This window comes from Leptopilina heterotoma, unplaced genomic scaffold (genome assembly GCF_015476425.1).
Source record: "Leptopilina heterotoma isolate Lh14 unplaced genomic scaffold, ASM1547642v1 Lhet_209, whole genome shotgun sequence".
Lineage (NCBI taxonomy): Eukaryota > Metazoa > Arthropoda > Insecta > Hymenoptera > Figitidae > Leptopilina > Leptopilina heterotoma.
Window position 1 is genome coordinate 909,469 of NW_025110924.1, and position 23,258 is coordinate 932,726.

At 28.1% G+C, this 23,258-nt stretch overlaps 2 protein-coding genes across 7 annotated transcripts in view; one reads left to right on the plus strand and one right to left on the minus strand.

Moving 5' to 3' along the window:
- The window catches only part of LOC122501406 (caveolin-3-like), a 278,146-nt gene extending 259,190 nt beyond the window's left edge, over positions 1–18,956 (minus strand). Inside the window, exons 1-4 of one of the 6 annotated variants that reach the window (XM_043610836.1) lie at positions 17,117–17,625; positions 16,398–16,583; positions 9,465–9,570; positions 4,493–4,596 (exon numbers count right to left, since the gene is read on the minus strand). The gene's annotated coding sequence lies outside the window, so the exon portion shown is untranslated. Of the gene's footprint in view, positions 1–4,492; positions 4,597–9,441; positions 9,571–16,397; positions 16,920–17,116; positions 17,626–17,729 lie in introns of those variants that run through there. The other 5 variants (XM_043610839.1, XM_043610835.1, XM_043610838.1 and 2 more) reach the window with 5 other exon arrangements.
- On the plus strand, positions 1,255–23,198 carry LOC122501404 (transcription activator MSS11). The gene is made up of 2 exons (XM_043610832.1): positions 1,255–1,857; positions 19,199–23,198. The coding sequence occupies exon 2, from the start codon at positions 19,219–19,221 to the stop codon at positions 20,530–20,532; it is 1,314 nt and encodes a 437-aa protein (XP_043466767.1). The 5' UTR covers positions 1,255–1,857; positions 19,199–19,218; the 3' UTR covers positions 20,533–23,198.
- The last annotated feature ends 60 nt before the right edge of the window (positions 23,199–23,258 follow it).

Sequence of the window (23,258 nt, forward strand, 5' to 3'; positions counted from 1 at the left end):
AACTTAGAAACAAAAACAACTTGAAACCAAACTTAACACCAAAGTTAACTTTTGGAACCAAAATTTACTTGGAAACAAAATTAACTTGGTAACAAAAAAATTTAGGACCAAATTAACTTGGAACCAAAATAAACTTGAGAGCAAAGTTAACATGGAACCAATCTAACTTGGAAACAAATTCAACTTGAAACAAAACTTAACTTGGAACCAACATTAACTTGGAACCAAAATTTACTTGGTAACAAAATAAAAATAGTACCAAATTAACTTGCAACCAGAATTTACATGGAAACAAAATTTACTTGGAAACTAAATTAATCTGAAACCAAAGTAAACTTGAAAGCAAAATTAACGTGGAACTAAACTAAGTTGGAAACAAAATCAACTTGAAACTAAAATTAATTTGAATATTAGAACCAATGTTAACTTGGAACAAAAATTTACTTGTTATCAAAACGAATACAATTTTTCTAAGTATATCAAATTGAGACAAAAATCGTATCAAAATAGTTGCGAAGCAACGTTTTGATACGTTTTTTGTCTCAATTTAATATCCTTAGAAAAACTAGATATTCAAATGCATAGAATAAATAATTCCCATCAATAGATCGAAAAGAAACAAATAAACAAATAAAATTAAAATCCCATCTATTATGTGACTATTGATGTGTACATATTATACATATATCTAAAGAAAAGAAAAAAAAAACAAGAAGAAATTGTTGCACTCGAGACAAAGTTGTGTCATATCGTCGTAAAAAGTGTGATCGAAGAATGGAGTTAGTGTGTGGCGCACGGCATCGCGACACGACGCAATCTAATTAGTTGTATGGCTCGTTGCGTTGTCCGCGATGTCGAAGACATGTAGTGTGTTATGATAGTGGGGCGCGTCTCTCCATCTCTTTCTCTGACGCAAAAGAGAACCGCGGTTTAATGTTGGAGGGGCATAAACTCCCCCACCTGACTACTCGAGTATTGCCCCCACTATTTTGTCCACCCACCTACGTGCCATCGAAACACACACACACACACACAATTCCCACTCATACCATGATCCTGAACACATAAAACACCGTTACATACAAACAAGCAGAATGCACACAGACAGAAAATACAAAAACACACTATCAGAGAAAGGCAGTGAACATGAAAGCCAACACAGATTTGAAAGAACACCGAGCAGCGTCCAATACACAGGCCTTCCCTTCATCAAACCCCAAGTCAGACGACATTGGGGCCAAGACGAAGTCGGCAGCACGATTTCAGTTCAGTTTCAGTTCCAAGCGCGACATTGTACCGAGCGGTTGTGTTTTTTTCAATTTCCCTCTCAACAAAGTTGAGGCAAAGTAATACGCCAAGTTATATATACATATATATTAATCTTTTTTTTTTTCATCTTCAAAGTGTTGTAACAATTCTATCGGTACAATTCAATCATCGCCACACAGCATCCCTTAAAACCAAAAGTGGATAAAACTTTATTTTGGATTAAATTTTTTCCCTTTTTTGGTTTTTTTCATCTGGGAATATGAGAAGAATTTTTCTACACTGAGGACCAGGGTCAAGTGCAAAACATTGAACCCTAACAGAGGAAGTGTCCGCAGCTCTACTGCATCATTTTCGATTATAAAGAAACGGGAGAAATAAAAAAAAACTGTGATTTTTCTTTTCTTCTATTGGATTTCGAAAAGAAAAAGTTTCCTCTGAGATTTTGATTCTTTGAGTGAATTAAGTGAATATTTTTTTGTTTCCGAAAAACTCTACTTTTTTACAAATACTTTGGGAACTGGTAGTAATTCGCAAAAGTGGATTCCAGTTCTTTTGTGAAGTCGTGCTTAAAGGAACCTTTCAAAATTGGTGAGTCTGGATAAATTAACTCACATTAATTTTAAATTTTTGGATTTTGACGCTCGATTCTTTTTTATTTTTTTGGTGTCTTGAAGCCGCGAGTTTTGAAATATGCCGGTTCGACACGTGACTATAGGAAGTTTATTTTTTCTCAAATCAAGAATTTTTTTTTTTTAATTTCTATATGAAAAGTCAAAACTTATCATTTTTGGATTTTAACAAAGATAAAATTTCTCATGAAGATACGAGGAAGAAATTTTAATTTCTCTAATAATTATTTTTAATTGCAATTAAAATTATTTCCACCTAAACTTATTCAAAATATTTTTCTTACTTTTAAAAAACTCATGCAAAATTTGAAAGTAAATATCGAAAATTATTGAATTCTCTACAGTTTTGAACTTTTAGTATAAAAACAATAATTTTTGTAACAAAATAAAAAATTACCGAAGTGACAAAAAAATCATCGGTTATTCAAAAGTTCAAAACTTTAAAGAAATGATTATTGGGAAAATTACTGTAATCATTTTGTTAATAATTTTTTTAATCTCAATCATTATTTTAATCATTTAGTTAAAAATAACCAAAAATGATAAACAAATGTTAAAAATTGTTAGAAATCTTAAAAAATTTAAAAAATGGTTAACAAAATAGTTCATAATTATTTTTTTAAAATTAAATTTCCTTATAGTCTAATAACTCCGTCAATAACACAAATTTTCGTTTCATTATTAAATATTTTTTTTTGTTAATTAAATTTCCTTAAAATTAATAAATTCTGTCAATAACACGAATTTTCGATTTCCATTTTAATTTCCGAATTAATGAAAACAAATCCTATCAAAAAGGCGATAAATCTTTTTATTTTCCACGTTTTTATAAAAATATTTATAACTTCTGTTCCTTTCGCTTCAAATTTCCGGTCTTTCTCTCTGATTCAAATTTCAAACACTTTTTTTTAGCAGCCATTAATTCTCGGTATCGTATATATATTAATTTCACGATAGGTAACTATTATTGCATTATAATGACAAAAATATGTCGAATATGCAATTAGTTCGTCATCACACATATATATATTTCCCGGTATTCGAAAAGTTTATGAAAACTTTGGTTGGTTCATGCGATTTTCAAGAATTGTTACTGTAATAAACGATTTAGCAATTGGTAATTTGATTTTATGCGAAGAAAAAGAAATAATATTTTTTTCTCAATGATATAAAAAAAATAAAATAAATCAAATGAAAATTATCTCCTTTTTCTTTAAAATCATGATTTACATTACATTTAAAAATCAAGATTTAAATTTTCCAAACTTGTTTAAACATTTTATCACGTTTCTTTCACTCACTCTTCACGTACTTTTAATTATTTTATTGTTTTTTTCCATTTTTTATTATTATAATAAAGATTAGTATCACTAAAAAACTGACACATTAATCGCTCAAATATAATTGAATCTCGGTCAGTGATGAGTCAACAAATGACATTTATTTAAACTATAAAGTTTTATAAATAAATAAAATGAAATGAAACAATTTTAATAAATATTGTACAAAAATTATATTATTTAGATCACGTAAATTTTTTTTAAAAGCCAATATTATCAAACCCGATTTCAAAATAAATGAAGTAGAACTATATTTAATTGTAATTCAATTGAAATAAATAAATTTCATAAACTTCAATTAAATTCAGTTAAATAAATTCAATAAATTTATTTTAAATTCAGTTAAATAAATTTAATAATTTAATAAATTTAATTGTAATTATTATTGTAATTAATAAAAGTATTTATATTTCAATTTTTCACAAAATTATTAACTTGATTTATTTTATCAACACTAAAAATTTGCACCTTTATTCTGTCCCTGAACCGAGAACAAAAATCGGGAAAAGCAACCGTCTTTTTTTTAAAAACATAAATGAATGAAAATCAACGGAGTTTAATTAAAGAAACGTGATAAGAGTTCGATGGAAATATTTTCGATAAACAAAATTGTGCGCGATGACGTGTTTTTCTTGAAGTGTAATTATTGTTTTATTAGTCAACGTTCAATAATATTTTTACCCTCTAATTTGTTTTTTAGGATCAAAAAGAAAACGAATATGTTAAAACAAGTAAACAATATCATTAAACAATAGAAATTGTTTAAAAACAAAAAGAAAAAATTGAGAATTACCGGTAGATCTATATAGATTCTTGTATCTAGAATGACGCAAGAATAACTCTGGAATATATGTACCTATATATTTCTTGACGCAATCGAGTTAATCATACTTAGCCAACACTTGTTTACAAGTGATTGGGGCATTTTGTTTCATTTATAAAAATATATAAAGAAAAACTATTGAGATTTTAATTTTTCTATAAATGCAACATACTTATAATATGCAAACTGCACTGTCAGAACCGTCAGCTGTTGGTTCAAGTATCGCTTTTGTAATATTTTATATAGAATCGTAAGCAGTAGATACTAATACGATTGCTTCTCATATTTTTTTGCTTTTCTTCTTTTATTTGGCTCAACATTTTTTTTTTTAGACTTAATTTAACTTAATTTCAATTAATCTAAATTTAAAAAAAATTGATTCGAATTCATAGAAATTCAAAAACTCACTCATTAGGCGTTGCGAAACTCACCACTTCATTGTAACACTTGAAGGTAGACACTAGCCACGCGGACTAAGGCACCAACCGTCGAGTACATCCGTTGCGTTCGAATCCCGTCACCGAAATTTTTTTCTCTGAAATCAAAATAAAATCATTACAAATTTATATTCAAATTCATTGGTATTAATAATTTAATACACACAGAGCGCAAATTACCCCAAATAAAAATTTATTACGAAAATATTTACACAATTTTCCCAAACGAAACCGGCAACAAAAACAAGTTTTCGCCGGAAAAACGTGCATATGTTGTCGAGATGAGATCTTTGAAAATCGAAAATGCGAGAGTGAGAGAGAGAGGGAGAGAAGGTTACTGGCACTTAGAGCAAGAAGGCTTCTTGCGACATACCTGATGTGTTATAAAGAAATAATTACGTCATTCGAGGCCGCGGAAACGCAACTATTATCAATCGAAATTCTCGCGTCATTTTTTAAAGAAAGATTTTTCCATAAATTTAGACTTCTAATTCATCGCTGTAAAGAATATTAATAAATTCAAAATAAATATTATTTTTTTTCTCCTTTTCTATCAAAACTACTTCCTGATTATTGTAAATATAGAAAATTTATTACTCCTGGGGGAATTGTTGGTAAATTTTTTTTTTGGGAAAAAAATTTCTTAGATGTTTAGGAATTCAGATCTATAATATAGAGTTATGTAACACTGAAAATTAATCTTCATCAGATAAGATTATATTGCCTTTATGAATGACTGTTACAGACTCAACAATGTCTTATACATATTACATGATTTCAAAAACAGTAAATTAAATTTTCAAGATATATTCTTATCTCAACATAATATACGAAATTATAATAAAATATTGTAAATTATAATTTCTAACAAATCAGAAAAAAATTTAAAAATTGACTACTTTCAAGTATTTTCTTTCTTTTCTGTTTGGTTTTCCTTTTTGTTTACAGAAATCTCTGAATACCTGTATTATAGAAAGGAGATGATTGGTATTATTTGTATCGATTATTCTAAATTGGATGAAGAGAGAGGAATCTTTCTTTTTTTCATTTTCCCCTTCCCCCCCACCCTACTTTCAACGTTAAAATAAAAGTGTCCCCTCTTTTGAAACTCTTGGTTCCCTCCCACACTTCTTCGCCGCTAGACTATCTATCGTTATGCATAAAAGTGGGCCACGGCCTAATTTGCAGAACTCTTTCAACCTCGCAAAGTAAAAACGGTATATATATATATGCGTAATAAAACGAGTGAATTCAAAGCGAAGGGCACGACGGTCTTATACTTATATTATGTCATTCGCACTTGAATTATCCTTTAAAAATTACATCTTCAACGTAATCACTACTATCATCTCTGCTGGTGACACACACCAACTCTTTTTTTCCCCCTCATTATAAACTCACAAGAAACAACTATTATTTTATAATAACAACAATAATAACTATTATTATAATTATTATAATTATTACAATAATAATAATTATTATTATTATTATTATTATTATTATTATTATTATTATTATTATTATTATTATTATTACTAATATTATTATAACTGTAATAATTACTTTTAGGGCCCGTCTATTTTATAAAATATAAACAAAAAGATTTAAAAAATTATTATTGTTGTTGTGATTTTCAAATACATTCAGAATGTTCAAATAAATTAAATTTTTTACAGATTTAAACATTTTAAAAAATTATTGCTTGTAATAAAAAGCAAAAGTATACTCCCTAAATTTGAATTAGTAAATTTTACAAATAAATAGCAACTCCTACTAATTTATTAGTAAAATTTAACGTTCCTGAAGTTGGCATCGATGATAAGCGTCGAAAAATGTTTTTTAACTCCCTAGGGAAATAAATGCCATTTTCATCTCTAAAAACCTCAAATAATACTTTTCGACTTTGAGCGTCGACGCTAACTTCAGGAATGTAAAATTTACTATAATTAAAAAGCAAAAAGTCTGTCACTAATTCAAATCAGTAAGCATTTTTACAAATTTAAATTTAGAGAGTAAATTAAAAAAAAATCCCGGTAATAAAATTTAATACTTTCCTCATATTCATTCTGGGAATTTTTATTAATTTTAATTTTCGAAAAGGAAAAATTATTTTTCGGAAGATGAATCATAATGTGTCAATGGATTATTATAAACGTATATTAAATATATAAAAGCGCATCTTCATTCGACGAAAATATGAGACACTTTTTAATAGCGATACGTGACACATTGTTGCACAATGCACTATATACACGTGCACTATCTATGCGTGCATAGAGTCTGATATGAATGACACTTCTCATATTTATCTTTTCTCTCTCTCTCTCCCTTTCTCTATTTCTCTTTGCTTATACGAGCGCGTCACATATTGCGTCATTTTTAGCTTTGACAATCAAAACACTAAATATTTGGATTAATGAACACAAAGCATTTCTCTCATCCTTTCTGTATATTAATTCTCTCTCAAAAAATGGTTATTCAATTGTTTTTTAATTGCATTTAGAGTTAATTACATTAAGTTTCATTAATTATAAATTATATTCATGTAGAATATAGAAATAATTGTCTACTTTGAAGTAAAAAGTAAAATTTTAATGAATAATTAAAAATGTTTTAATTAAAATTTAGAATTTATTGTTTTCAATTCAAATACTAAATAAATTAAAAATTGTATGTTAAAAATGTTAAAATATGGAATTTACATTTGTAAATTAAAACTTATGAATTAAAATTTAAAAATTGTAAATTTGTAAATTTGTAAATTCGTAACTTTAAATTTATGAATTTAATTTACAAATTAGGCTTTGGAATTTACGCTTTGTACAATAAAATTTGTAAATTTGTGAATTCTTGAATTAAAATTTGTAAATTTATAAATTAAAACTTGAAATTTACACTTTAAAGGTTAAAACTTGGCAATTTGCAACATTGTAAATTAAAATTTGTAAATTTACAAATTGAAACTTGCAATTTACACTTTGTAAGTTCAAATTTGAAAATTTTTGAATTAAAATTATAATTATAACGTTTGTAAATTTACAAATTAAAAGATAATGAATAACATTTTTACATTAAAATTTGTAAATTTGTAACTTAAAATTTATAAATTGAATTTTTTATTAAATAAATTAAATTGTCAATAAATTGAATTATAAATAAATTAAATTTTAAATAAATTGAATTTTAAATAAATTAAAATTGGAAAATTAAATTTGTTATTTAATAATTTGTAAATTTACAAATTAAAATAGATTACAATTTGTATAATAGAAAATTAAAATTTTTAAATAAATTAGAATTTTTAAATTAAATTTGTAAATTAATAATTTGTAAAAAATTATTAATAATTATTAATTTGTAAATTCAGAAATTAAAAATTGGATTTTACAATTCGTTAATTAATATTTGAAAATTCGTAATTAAAAATAAAATAAAATTTATAATTAAAAACTCATATATAAATAAAAATTATCAAATTAAAAATGATAAATAAAAATTCGTAAGTAAAAACTTAAAAATAAATAAAACAACAAAAAATAAATAAAAAGTTGAAAATAAAAATGAGTAAATTAAAGTTGTAATTAAAATTCGTAAATAAAAATCAAATAAAAAAATGACAACTAAGCGATTCTATAAAATTCTATAAATTCTAATAGTCCAAGAATTGATCAGCAAATTCCGTTTCTCATTACCAAGAACCAAAATTAAATAATAAACTAAAATCAACATTGCTACTTTATGGAATTTCGTATACAGTTACAGACTCGTAAACACCGTTACATAACGTAATACACTCATCTAAGTGGAACAAAACAAACATGTAACGCATGCATCGCGTTCAAGTGTTCCTCTGTGTCTCTCTCTTTCTTCTTATCTCTCGGTAGTCACCGTTAACTGTTCTATTACGTATATCTCATATATATAAAACCAGTATCAGTAACACTTTGTTCAACATATATAACGCACTTGAAACTTTATGAAGCCGACGTGAGAAGGAGGAGGGCACTCAAATATCTTGAATATCAGGATCTTGATATAATATTTACAGCATCCCGATAACGGAATAGTGCCCTCACAATAGAAAATTGTCGATCTAATTTCAAATATACCGTTCTAGTTGCTGTTATCAATAAAATTCATAAAATTCATTATTGCTCCATTGTGTTCATTTATTATTATTACAGGCTATTTTATTATTCCCTCACGTCAATATATGTATAAATAATCGATGCAAATACACTTTTCTCTCTCTTTCTCTCTCTCTCTCTCTCTTTATACATCTTTTCGAACATTATACTTTCAAGCCAGCTTCCAACTATATAATTATAAACAGTTGCATAAGTGGAACACAAAACAGTTTGTACAGAAAGAAATTCTAATCTCTGAATTATCGCAAATTAACACTCCCTGAATTTTATAAATTTACTTTTTTGTTAGTTGCAATCGCAAAGAGTTTTTTAACTCGGGATTCTTTATTATTTCATTAATCTCGCAATTTTGAGATGGAATTTACTTTCGCTAAATTGTTAACTAAACTGATGCATAAATAAATAACTAAATTATAAATAAAATTTTCATAGTCTTGACTCTAGATCTGAATTATGGAAAATTGAGCCATAAAAATATTCACTAAAATATTCACTATTTTTTGTTATTACTATTATTTAGTTTATTTTTTATTTTAATTTTATTTTCTATTTTTTTACAGTAGAACTTAATTACTTTATTTATTGGGATTTTTTTCAATTACTCGAATCAGTGGAAATTTTTACTAAATTTTTTTACTGTTTATTTATTTACCTATTATTTTATTATTTCTTTTTTTGGTATTTATTATTTACTATTTATTATTTATTATGGTCTATTATTTTATTACTCGTTTATTATTAAATTTTTCTTTAATTCAGATTTAGAGGCTTTATAGGAATTCAAAGACTCACTCATTAGGCGTTGCGAAACTCACCACAAATTCTTGCACTTGAAGATAGACAGTAGCTGCGTGGATTAAGGCACCAACCTGACGGGTACATGCATAGCGTTCGATTCCCGTCACCGACATTTTTATTCCTCTGAAACAAAAATAAATTAACTCAATATTAATACAAATTTGAATTCAATTTCTCAATATTAATACACGTAGAGCAATAAATCCAATTTTTTCAATAAAATCTATATTTAAACTGAATTAATGAAGTGAAATTAAAATAAACTTGAAATAAAATTAAAATTAAATTAATATTAAACGAAAGTGGAATTGAAATAAAATTGAAATGAAATTAAAAACAAAATATATAAAGCAACTTTACAATAAAAATATTTTCGCAATTCTTTTCGAATCGTAGGTAGAAATAAATAATTTAGTTACAGCAATTTTTTCGAATCGAAGATAGAAATAAATAATTTAGTTACTCGCGACGTTTTACGGTGAAAATTTCATCGAAATTAAAGTTCGAAATTAAACCAGTTAGATTTGGAATAAATATATATTTTATAAGATTTGCAAGTCAGATAAGAGTTTCTTTTAATGTGACTTCTTTATATTTATTTTCTTGCGCACGGGGCAATCTAGAGGCACGTGTGAGTTTGGCACGTGCTCGCAAAGTTTGCACGCACACACTCATAAATAAGTCGTTTTTTTCTTACTTTTTTTCCTATTTTTTGTTTTTTTTTCTTTTTTTTAAATATAACACACTCTCACACGAAATGAAGAAGCTCGTTTTCATTATATCACTAATCGGACTCACAAAGTTGTCACAGACTTGACAAAATTATTGTACTAAAAGCTTTTCATGAACTCTCACAGCGAAGAAACAAAGAATATTCTGTATATAAATCAAAGAACGTGAAAATTCGTCTTCCAATTTAAATTAGTAAAAATTTGTACTAATTACTACAGGAATTATTTTACAGAAATTTTATATTAAATTTTACAGTAATTTAATAGTAACTTTATTCAAATTTAATGGTAACTTTGTTAAAATTTAATAGTAACTTTGTTAAAATTAAATAGTGACTTTATTAAAATTTAATAGTAACTTTATTATAATCTTTATAGTAATTTTATTTCCAATTTTATAGTAATTTTAATATAAATTTTACAGTTTTGTAGTAACAAGTTTTTATACTTTTATAGTTAGTTTTATTATATTTTATTTAAAATTTTTATAGCAATTTTGTATTTATTGAATACAAATACATTTTTATTTTCAATAATATTTTTAAAAATTTCGAAAAAAATATTTTGCAACTCTGACAAAAAGGGGAGGGGGAAGAAAACGACGCAAAAAACCTGTCTTAGCAGCGGCCACGTGCATTATTTGCGACATTGTGCAATGATAGTTTTAAACACGTGCACACGAGTGATATGAACATGTACCATTTTTGCTACTATGTTAGATAGACATGTTCACACAATGATTTCAAAATAAATATAGATTTTACATACAATGCGAAAAGTGTCACAAAAAAAAGAAAGAAAAATACAAAAAAAAGGAAAAAATTTCTACCCAAGAACACTAAAACACCATTGTTGTAATAGTGTTTTATAAAATATTTATGAACGTGTCGATTGCTTTTGTCAATTTGCATATTATATACATATAACAAGCGTTCACGTGTCATTGAAATTGAAACGTACTACATTTTATATTACAACATCCAATCATACATTATCACTGATTACGTTCATAATTATTAATTTCAAAATATTCTCTCTGATTACAAAATTAATTTTTTAACATTATTTTTTCAAAGTAGTTTTTTTGCAGCAATTTTTTTATAATTCTTTTGTAGTAATTTTTATAGTAATTCTTCCGAAATAAATGTTTCCAAAGTAAATTTTTCATTTTTCTCAAAAAACTTGCGAATAAAGGTATATATGAATTATTTCCACTCAGAGAATATTCGAGAAAGAATATAATTGCGTATGAAAATGTTTAACATTTCCAAACGTAATATATCCCTTTTGTGTAATATAATAAAACTTGAGAGGATTGTCACGTGGCCGATAATCACGGCAAATCTCTCTCTCTTTCTCTCTCACTACCTGCGTCATCTGCCATATACGATTTGTCATTTTTGACGTCGAACACACGACTTATAACGTTTAAAACCATCCGATCGATAGCCCAACGAGTCTGGTTTATTAATGTTGGAATTTCCCCGGCAAATAATTAATTTAATAAATGCATATAATAATAATTTTTATTTCTCTTATAATGCAAAATTATTCCATTCGAATTATTTTAAATATAAAAATAATTTCAGTTTAAGAGCCAGAGAAAATTCAAATGCGCGAACTTTATTATCTCAAAAAGGCGGGAACTTTATCTATTTTGTTCTACTTTTTCTTTCCTTTTTTTTGGAAAAAAAGAACAGTGACAAGAAGCAATTCATATTTTATTCACCAGGAAAAAGTTTCTCAAATAAAAAATTTTTCTCTCGCGAAAAATGACACTTTCCTCCTTTCTTATGCAATTTTTCCTCTCCAAGTGCATAGAGAAATATTAAATTTTTCTTTTGCATTAATATTCAAAGTATTAACAAATTAATTTAAAAAATTAATTTCATGTAAACGAATTAATTAAAAAAATTAATTCCAAATAAACGAATTAATTAAAAAAATGAATTCTAAATAAACGAATTAATTAAAAAAATTAATTCTAAATAAACGAATCAATTAAAAAAATTAATTCCAAATAAACGAATTAATTAAATTCAAAGAATAAAAATTAAAATTTCCAGTGAGAAATAAACAATTCGACATTTCAACAGCACAAACAAACAATCAAAAAACAGCGAAAGAAAACTACGAAAAATTACAATTCCAGAGAAAAAAAACTACGAAAAATTAAAATCCCAATAAAAGAAAAATACGAAAAATTAAAATACCAGTAAAAGCGAAAAATAAGAAAAATAAAAATTCGAGCGAAAGAATACCACGAAAAATAAAAATCCCAGCCAAAGAAAAATACGAAAAATTAAAATTCCAAGAAAGAGAAATTATTTACAAAAAATAGTACATGATTTACTTTCGCCACGCCAAATTTACTTTCGCCACGCTAAAAATTACTTTCACCACGCTGAATTTACTTTCGCCACGCTCTTTAGAGCAGTTGAGAAAAGTTCTACTTTCGCCACACTTTTCTACCAAGAAAAGTACTCCTTTCAGAGCAAGTGTTGGAGAAACACTCTTTTTACAAAAAGCGTCAAATCATACATGATTATTACACAATGTTGCACGTATTTGAATTTAATATTATTATACTTATTTTCCAATGAATTCAAACGCTATATGTATGTATATAAAAAGTTATATACAAGCCCGAGAGCTTTCAAATTACACAATATTGCGCAAATTAAAGTTCTTTTTTTTCCAATTGATATTATTTATTCTATCAGACAGACTTGTGATTTATCATCAATCAATTTTTTTTTCTTACTTAAGTATTTACAATATTTCAATACTGGTTGTTGATTATGTAATCTTTCAAATTTGTACAATTTTTTTCTTTGTCAATAAAATTATTCAATGTTACATATAATATTATAACGCGCAGCTTTTCTTTAGATAAGTTTTCCGTTGACGATTTTTGCAAACACAATATGTATATAATTTCACATTGACATAATTACACAATATTGCGTATATTTGAAAGGTTCTTTTAGAATTTTCATAAGCATAATACACACAGAAAAGTAACTATTGTAATGACCTCCATATCGATTAGCACACTTCCCTTCTCATTTTCTCAAAATTCTTTTTTCAATTTCCTTTTTCATCTTCTTCTTCTCCTTTTTTTTCTTCTTGCAAAATTATCGCAATAATTGCTTCAATGTTACTTCATTTAATCACTATTATTATAATTATAATTATAATTTTAACTTTTATTATTTTTATTAATATTTTTACTATTTTTTTCCAAACAAACAAAATTGTTTTAACAAAGGAAATACTTATTAATTTTTTTGAGAAGAAATTAATAATAATAGTAATAATAATAATAAATAGTAATAAAAAATAGCAATAAATAATAGTAATAATAAAAATAATAAGAAGAAGAAAACGGAAAACAATAAAAGTATCTTGAACGTAATCAGATTTTTCTTTTTCGAAATTTTTTTGACAATTAAAAAACAATCATGAAAGGAGGAAAACGTCATATATAGATATTATTTCGATTGTGCATTCACTTCCTCAATATAAAGTCATAAGCGGATGTATAAAGAAATGATTTCATATATATAACCATTTTCGTGCAGGTATTTTCTCTATATATTGTGACTCGTAAGCGGTAATAAACTCACGGGAATGTTTAACTGCTAAGTGCTATATAGTGACTCATAAGAAAACATATAGTGATCTTGCTCACTGTAATTCTATTCCGAGAACTTCGTCGTCGGTCGGTCACCCTTAGGAGAAACTCCTCTACTTAAATGAATCTAAAAATATCCCCACGATTTGTATTGATCACCCTCCGACTTTCTTTATTTTCATAGGTATTATTATTTAAAAAACTCATAGGGCTTCCCCCTCTCGAAAAATATCGGATTCAATCAAAAAAAGAATTCTTCTTATTTTTCGATGAAGACGGAAAAATCAGATTTTTAACAATTCTTCTTTTCTATATTTAAAGACTTTCAAATTCTTCGAGAAATAAATTAAAAAATAAAAATATCGAACGTTTCAACAATTTTGAAAATTAATTTTAATATTGTAAAAAATAATTTTTTTTTGTAAATTTGCAAAAAACTGTTGAATCGAGTTTGATTTTTTTAATTTTATCCCTTTGGAAAATATTTCCAAATATTAAAAATAAAAATTTCCATTATTTAAAAATTCGAAACGAAAAAAAGAATTTTCCCTTTTGAGCATTAATTTCAATAAATAAAATTGGACGGAATTTTTGACGGTCTACTGAGCGCAAATGATGATCTACGAAAGGGTTATTATATTCCTCAGTCGCTTTCTTCTCAACCCTTTCACTTTCTTCAGCCACGAGAAAATTGTCTGTCTAATGAGCGTAATGCAGTTTAAATATAGAAACTCTACAAATGCTAGTCAAGTCTTTTAAAGAAGCTTCATTTTCTGCTCTGGTAAGCAGATGATTACGTTATCTTCTGCAGAATTTGTTTTGTTTTTTCCTTCTCTCTCTCCCGCAAAAAGAAACAATACACTTCTTAGATACTATCAGAAAAAAAAGACTCGAATTATAATTTTGAATTTCAAATCAGAATTCAAAAAAAAAAAATAATTACAAGCAATCTTCCGCCACGTGGAGAGTAAATTCCCTAATATATTAAAAATAGAAATATTACACAACTATCAAAATTTGTAAACAACCACTTCTTATTCTATATATTGCAAGTGTTTTACATCGCAAAATAATTTATTTTGCGTCGGAAATATAAAATTACTTTTTTTGGAACAAATCCATTTGGTGGAATTTTTTTTATTCTATTTTCCGAAAGAAACGAGCGTTGACTAATAAAAAAAAATAATACTCTTTCATATGATGAGGCAGAATGATAGAGAAAAAAAATTGTATAATTGAGTATACGTGACCTAGATCAACGCTGGCAAACGTTTCCATTTGTTTTCTACGAAACTTACTATAATAATTGCAAAAAAGCAACTGTTACTCATCAACAAGTGAATCAGAATTTCAATGACTATTTTTTTTCTACTACTGCATAATAGAATCATAATGTCTAATTACGTAATCGAAATCAAAAAAATAAGAAAAATAATGCAAATGCATTATTTTTATTTATTTTTACAAATAAGAAAAGTAAAAAAGAATAAAAATAGAAATAGTAAAAAAGAATAAAAATACAAATAGTAAGAAAGAATAAAAATACAAATAGTAAAAAAGAATAAAAATACAAATACATAGTAAAAAAGAATAAAAATACAAATAGTAAAAAAAGAATAAAAATACAAATAGTGAAAAAATAAAAATACATAAAAATAAATAAAATAAGACACCTGCAGTTAGAAAAAAAATAACTTGGAGGTCAAAGTGACACGTTTGATTCACATTTTCCCGAAGCACGTGAGAAATCCGCGAGTTTTACGCACGTCAATGTATTTATGATGACGATGAGAGGCTTTTCATGCCGCCTGACATTCACTTCGAAGCACGTGGCCAGCTCTTGGAAGCGCAAGCGCACGTGGAATATTATATAACGTGCCTCATGTTTCTCGATAAAATACATCCCAGCAACCATCCACACATTTTTACTCAGAAATTTACAAATCTATCTTTGCAATATAAACTCATCCACAATGAATAAATCATAATTCATCCAATTACATTTTTAAACAGAGAATTGATCATCATCGAAAAAAATGCAAAAATTCAAATTTTTGCAAATTTTAATTTAATTTGCAAATTGAGACAGATTTTTGAGTAAAATAGATGATTCATTTTAATCGCAACTATTTCGATAGAGAAAACTTGATAAATTCTCTATTTTATTTTCTACGTTTAATCGTTTACGTAATATTTACTATTTTCCCTCTAGTCAATGATGAGACGCCTATTCGAATGTGCGATGGAAATTATCAATACGAGCAATCGATTTATCTAGACGGAAAAAGTGTCGAGGCAAATCAAGAAGTTTAAGTGTATATATTAGCGATAAGACACTCTCGAACGTGACAAATATGAATTTCACAATAAGGGAGAACGAGATCGTCTTTCTTGCATAAGAGACGTGATTATATTTATACTCGATTTGCGATAAAAATTTCTATTCCTCTCCTAGAAAGAAAACTCGAACTGAAAAAGAATAAACTATAAAAACAGTCAAATTTTTCTATTGGATAATTTTTCCTATCAATGACTAAATTTGCAAAAAATTGTACATTTCAAATTAAAATGACGCAAAATACCTGAATTTAAATTTCCTTTATCAAATTTAAATCCTTTGACGATTTATCCTTTAAGAGCTCGACACCTTGGAGAGATATCTCCGTCCAGGAACTAACAATTTCCTTCTTCCTTGATTTTGAAGAATGAACGTCCTTCTCGTTAATTCAAAGGAATGATCTTGTGATATTCCATTTATGGTCGTATTGCTGCAAAGTCGTGAAAACGAAATAAATCCTTTCAATTGTCCTTCCCTATATAAACTATCAATGTAATTAATGATCATTGGAGTTTCTCTTAGTGGTGAATTGTCGCATTTCTGAAATCGTTTAACTTCGCCGACGAGATTTTTCTCTAAATTCTCTCCTATCTTGGAGTATGTGACTATTTTATAAATATATATAGAAAACTCACGATACTGCAATTTTTTTTTCGAGAAAGAAAAAACTTCCGTTCATTCTTGTATACTTAAATCTCGAGAGTTATTTAAAGATAACAATTGTTTTAAAAAAAATAGACTCGTTATCAATTCTAAAAATAATTATTATTACGCAGTCACTAGATTTGGTTATTATCAATTAAAAGTTATTTTTATAAACATTTTTTTGGGACATAAAAATTTCTTCTTTGTTTCATTCCATTGAAAATTTCTTGGAATATAAATATATTCTGTTGAGAGAATTTGTTAAAAGAGAAAAAAATTTGGATAACATAACCTAAAAATGAACATGTTTAAACTAACCTTTAGATTATTTTCCTGTGTAAACGAATTGAAAACTTCGTTCTTAAACCATTTTCTTTTTTTTTTCAATAATTCGCTGGGAATATTTAGAATATTTAATGGAAATTTTCCATAAATTAGAAAATTCGGTTTGGTGTCGAAATTCCATTACACAGCCGAGTTTTCGACTTCGATTGATTTACTGTTTTGGCCTTCAATTATATCTTTTTCGGGTACAATTACTTTTTCTACACTTTTATTTTACTATTACTAGCACTTTTACACTGTATTATTATTCATTTTGTTAATTATATTACAAGTATTACGCGCGAGTAAACAGACTTTTCGGAACGTCGCCCACAACAAAAATGGCGGAATCAAAAACTGTGTGAAGTTGGCTGCGCACTGAACACAGTCAATCGATATAATCGAAAGAATCGACAACGGATCGATATCAATTGTTATTCATTTTTAGACAAATTTTCATATAATTATTTTAAATCGTTTTTTTTAGAAAGGATTCATTTAGAACATTTTTGTAAATAAATATATTGAATTTAGAAGAATTTGCTAAATTGAGAAGAAAAATATTCCATACCAACATAACCTCAAAATGAATGTTATTCAAACTAACCTTTAGATTATTTTTGTCTGCAAATAGTGCGCCTATTTCTTTTTTAGTTGATTTGTCTTCTTTTCATCGATAATTCACTCTAATTTAGTGAAAAGATTCCGTAAATTAGGAAAATTCTTTGTTGAAATTCTATCTCACACAGCTGAGTCTGTGGTTTTGGAGTTCGACTGATTTACTGTTTTGGCCTTCAATTATATCTTTTTCGGGTACAATTACTTTTTCTACACTTTTATTCTACTATTACTAGCACTTTTACACTGTATTATTATTCATTTTGTTAATTATTTCACTAATATTTCGTGAGAAAAGAAACTTTTACGAGCGTCACTTGACGTCACTCGCAACTAAAATGGCGGAGTCAGAAACTGAGTGAAGTTGGCTGCGCAGTGAACACAGCAAATGAATATAATCGAAACAATCGATATTGGATCGATATCAATTGTTTTTAACGGTTTTTAATTAACTTTTTAGGCAAATTTTCGTTATTTTTACCATTTAGAGAACATTTTTGGATTTATAAATAAAGTTAAGAAAATTTACTAAATGTAGCGAAAAAAATTTACATGCAAACGTAACCTAAAAATGAAAATGTTATTCAAACTAACCTTTAGATTATTTTCGTCTGCAAACAGAATGCCAATTTCGTTTTTAGTCGATTTTTCGAATATTGAAAATATTCCGTAAATTTGGAGATTCGTTCTTTCGTTGAAATTTGCCGCAGTTGAATCTGTGGTTTTGGAGTTGGATTAATTCCTTCAATTATATCTTTTTCGGGTACGATTACTTTTTCCACACTTTTATTTTACTGTTAATATCACTTCCACACAATACCTATTATTATTCTTTTTGTTAATTATTTTATAAATATTACAAAAATAAAGAGAGTTTTTCCGGAGTGACACCCGCAACTAAAATGGCGGAACAGGAAACAATGTGAAGTTGTCTGCGCAGTGAACGACCTAACAATTCGATATTTAAATCATAATCGATTTCGTTTAAAAGACAACTTCACTTTTGTTGACAATTTGGCATTTGTGTTTTTTAAGTTTTGTGCGTTTTGTGTTAATATTTATATTTAAATTATTTCTAAATGTTGAAATTGAGTTTTAAATATTTGACTAATTGTCAGAAAATAAAATACTATTCGTATAACAATTTTAGTGATTAATAATAAGATGAAGGAACCAATTACCAAGGTTGTTTTTAATATGTTGCTGTAATATAACCTAAAAAAACTTTAACAATTTTCTTTTTTCTTTACCAAAAGATAAAGTTATTAAAAAAAGAATAGAGGTTATTTTTTGTGAATAAATAAATACATTATTTAATTGATCAATTGATTAATTAATCTTTAATGGAAAATTATGTTTTTGAATGAAAATGACTTGAGAATTGGTTCGTTTGGTTTCTTTATTTAATATAGAAAATATAATTACCTTTTTAACAGAATTTTTTTGTTTCTGTTACAGATGTTCTAAGAAGGCAAATTATGGTGGCAGAGTTTGTCACCCGCCAGAGTGGATCGCCCATCAATGGTGAGATTGCGTACTTGAACAGCAATATGCCGACCAACCATTCAATACCACACTCGGGTCATGGTGGACATGGCCACGATCCTCATGGACCTCTACCTCCAATGACGCATCCCCATCACGGGACATCGCCATCCCTTCAGCAACAACAGCAGCATCAACAACAACAACAACAGCAACAATCCCTCCATCCACAACAATCAATGCAACATCTTCCACAACATCAGCAACATCAACACCACGATTCTCAAAATCCCCATTCCGACAATTACAATTCAAATTTCGATCTACGCAAGGAACTCTTCTCCCAGCGTAAACAACGGGAATTCATTCCCGACAATAAGAAAGACGACAGTTACTGGGATCGTCGTAGACGCAATAACGAAGCTGCAAAACGTTCCCGCGAAAAGAGACGATTCAATGACATGGTCCTCGAGCAACGTGTCATGGAATTAAGCAAAGAAAATCACATTCTCAAAGCCCAATTGGAAGCGATTCGCGATAAATTTGGCATTTGTGGCGAGAATGTAATAAGCACCGAGCACGTATTGGCCGCCCTACCGACTGAACCACCTCTTCTCAAACGAAAATTATCCACATCAACAACATTACTTTACACGAGATCGCCAAGTCCGGTGCACACATCCGTTATTCATCAGCCAGTCAGCGGTTCCAGGTCACCGAGGTCGCCAGCTCAACTCTACGTACCGGAAGCGACAGCCTACCCAGAGACCGAGAGCTTCCAATATCCCTACAGTACACATCCGGCCGATCACTTTGACACATCAAGTGCATTGAACTTGTCACGTGGTCGTCGCGCTCAATCGCCGTTTGAACTCTCCTCCGGCAGCGGTGACGAGAGCTCCTCATTGACAGTGCCACAGAATATGGTTGGCGCAAATAATTGCCTACCCCACAAATTGAGGCATAAATCACGAATCGGTGACAAGGACGCGGCGAGTGCACTCCTCGCACTCCAGGGCATCAAACAAGAACCCGGACCAAGAGCATCGCCACCCTGGGACAATGAGGGCTCAAGTGACGAGCGAGACTCGGGTATATCCCTTGGCGCCGAATGGACGCCAAATGTGCCAACAGTACCCGAGAACGAGAGGGAAGTCAAAAGCAGGCTCGATCGTTTAGCGTCCGAAGTTGCATCACTACAATCAATTCTTCGCCTGGGGAAGAGTGGCGAGAATCACGTCGTACCCCAAGTGAACGGTGGACAAACGACAAACGTCATTAACAGTGTCCAAGTCGCGGGTCCTTGAACTCGAATAATGATTCACGACAACAGTGAATCATTATCAATGGAAAAAAATAATGTGCGTCACTTCGCAAGAGCTTATCCAAAGATGCACCTCTATAACGAGGCACATTACCTCCTTTGAACGTGATGCTCAGGATCTCGTATTCCTTCGGGCAGGGTAGACTGAATTTTTTTGTTCCCCCAATCGAGTCTTCTTTAAAAAAAAAAACTGTGATTAATTCCGATTTCTCGATTCTTCCCGTCTTTTTCTAAAAAGCAAAATAGAATCGAAAAGAAAAAAACGCATAATAAAGAAAAAAATGGAGTATTATCCTGAGTTTTTTTCTCTTTCAAAATCGATTCTGATTTTGACCCGGCAAATTTCGTAATTAGCTTTTAAGACCATGTGACTTTTAATATTTAAGTAAATTATATATTTGTAATGATATCGTCTTTTTTTGTAAATGTTAATTTTTGTTCGCTATCACCAATCGAATGAAATCGCTTTATTCAGGATTCAAAAATTCTGTACTAAACGTCTTCAGAGTCGTAGTTTTATTGTACATTGTCATTTGAAATTTGGAAGTTTCTACGACTGTGATTACGAGCTGTTTAGAATTAGAGCGCGTTAGCTGGTCTAAGTTATTCTCGACTAATCATTTAAAGACTGCGTCGCGCAACCGGCTATCTCATCACCGCCAGGTACCCTTAAAACATTTTTTAATTCGACTCCAAAAAAAAAAAAAAAAAAAAACACACTTGCTGGAGTCGAATCAAATATTCTTTTCTATCACTTTGCTTAATTTCAAATTCTCTTGTTTTCCCTTACAAAAAAACAAAAATTTCCTTTTTGAAAAATTTAAATCGAGAGTCGAAGTATTAAGAAAAAAATGCCTATTTTAAGTGAATGTATTACATGTAGAGAACTCACACAAAATGATCTATGTACCCACGCATATTTATACTATTCTCATAAATATATATATATATTTTTTCAAATTAATGTATTTTTCGATAATGTGAATATATGGACTACGATTGAAAGTGTTAGGGCGCTAATAGAAAAAAAAGATGTTCCATTTTCAAAAAACAATTTTTGATAACAAAAAATGCTTTCTCGAAAAAAATTTTTTTTAGATAGTCTCTAGTTTGAATTTTCTACTCTTCGATTTTCATTTTTTTTCCTCTAAATTTCAATCAGTTGAAAAAAAATCGCTTCGTTTAATTTTTCCTGTATTCTAATTTACAGAAAAAGAAAATTTACTTCTATTCTTTTATATCAAAACTTTAATTATATTTTTTTATTTTATGTTAAATATACTGATCGAAATTCTGAGCCGAAAAAAACCCCCAGCGACCTGATGAATTTAAAATCCCCAATTCTATAATTATGTATTATATGTGATATGAAAAAAAAAATTGTTTTCGATTGAGAAAAAAAATGTACGATGTAACAAAGTAATTTTTGACGAAAAAAAAACTAATAATAGCGCGTAACTCGAATTATTTATTAATTAATTGTATACGTATATAAGAAAGGAGCGTCTGTGTCGAATGATTAGGGATGATCATGATGACCAGCAAACACAAAATCATTGGTACTACTATTACTAATAATAGGACTTGCGATACAAATATTACACATTGAAATTTTAAGCTCAGAGAGAGAAAGAAACAACAAAGGGTGATTTTTCTTCAGGTATCTTCAATATTAATTTAATCGCGAGTAAAATGCTCGTTTCTTTTTTTTTTTCTTTCTTTTTTTTCCCCACTTTGAAGATATTAATTAAGATTTAGTAAGATAATCTTTTTCATAAGTCAAGATCAGCCCTATCAAGCCCAACACAAGACTGTTTATTATTATCGATGTTACATGCGGAAGGATCACGCATTTTCTCCTTCCTCGTTTGTTTTTATATAAATAAAGAAATAAATATATATTATATATTATATACATATAGTCCGTTCGATTTGTACAGACACACTAAGTGTAATATTATCTGCGAGTCGAGAATCTTCGACAAGCAGTTTTTGTAAAGTCATTTTTTTTTCTTTTCAAATCAGAGTGAAATTTTTCAGAAACTTCCAATATTCAAACAATATTGATATAAATTAATTTTGATTACATTTATAAGTAAAATACAAAAAAAAAACAAAAAAAAAATATAAACAGATTTTTTTTCTTGTAAGATTTTTCTTCGTTCCTTTTTTCGAAAATATTCCTAAGAGAAAAAATTTTTAAATGTTTAATAAGAAAAAATTCCACATTGAATTGTATTTGTGGAATAAAGCGTTAAGTGCCTCGATAATAATTTCTATATATATGTAAAAAAATATCGCATTTGTTGCAGAAAAAGGTTTTTGCGAATATTTTTTATCAAAAAAAGGAAAATTGAAAAAAATCTTTACTTTAAAAAAAAATTTGTGTGAAAAAAAAGATGTATCTAAACAGTGAGACAAAAGTTAGGTGTTTGAAAATAGTTCCTATTTCTATTCAATTACTGAAAAAAAACAAAATATAAAAAAAAAGATGTTTGCCGTGTCTGAATTTTCTCGATTCCAAATGTACATTCGATTTTCATGCCCTATCAACTGGGGTTTTAGATTTAAGAGATATATTCGCAGTGTGTATTGTTCATGTACGATATGGATATTGAAATAAATATTTTCAATGTTTTTCACAATAAATTTCTGTTCATTTTTCTGAAACCTGTCCTTATCAAAATTCTCGAATTGGAAAAAAACTAA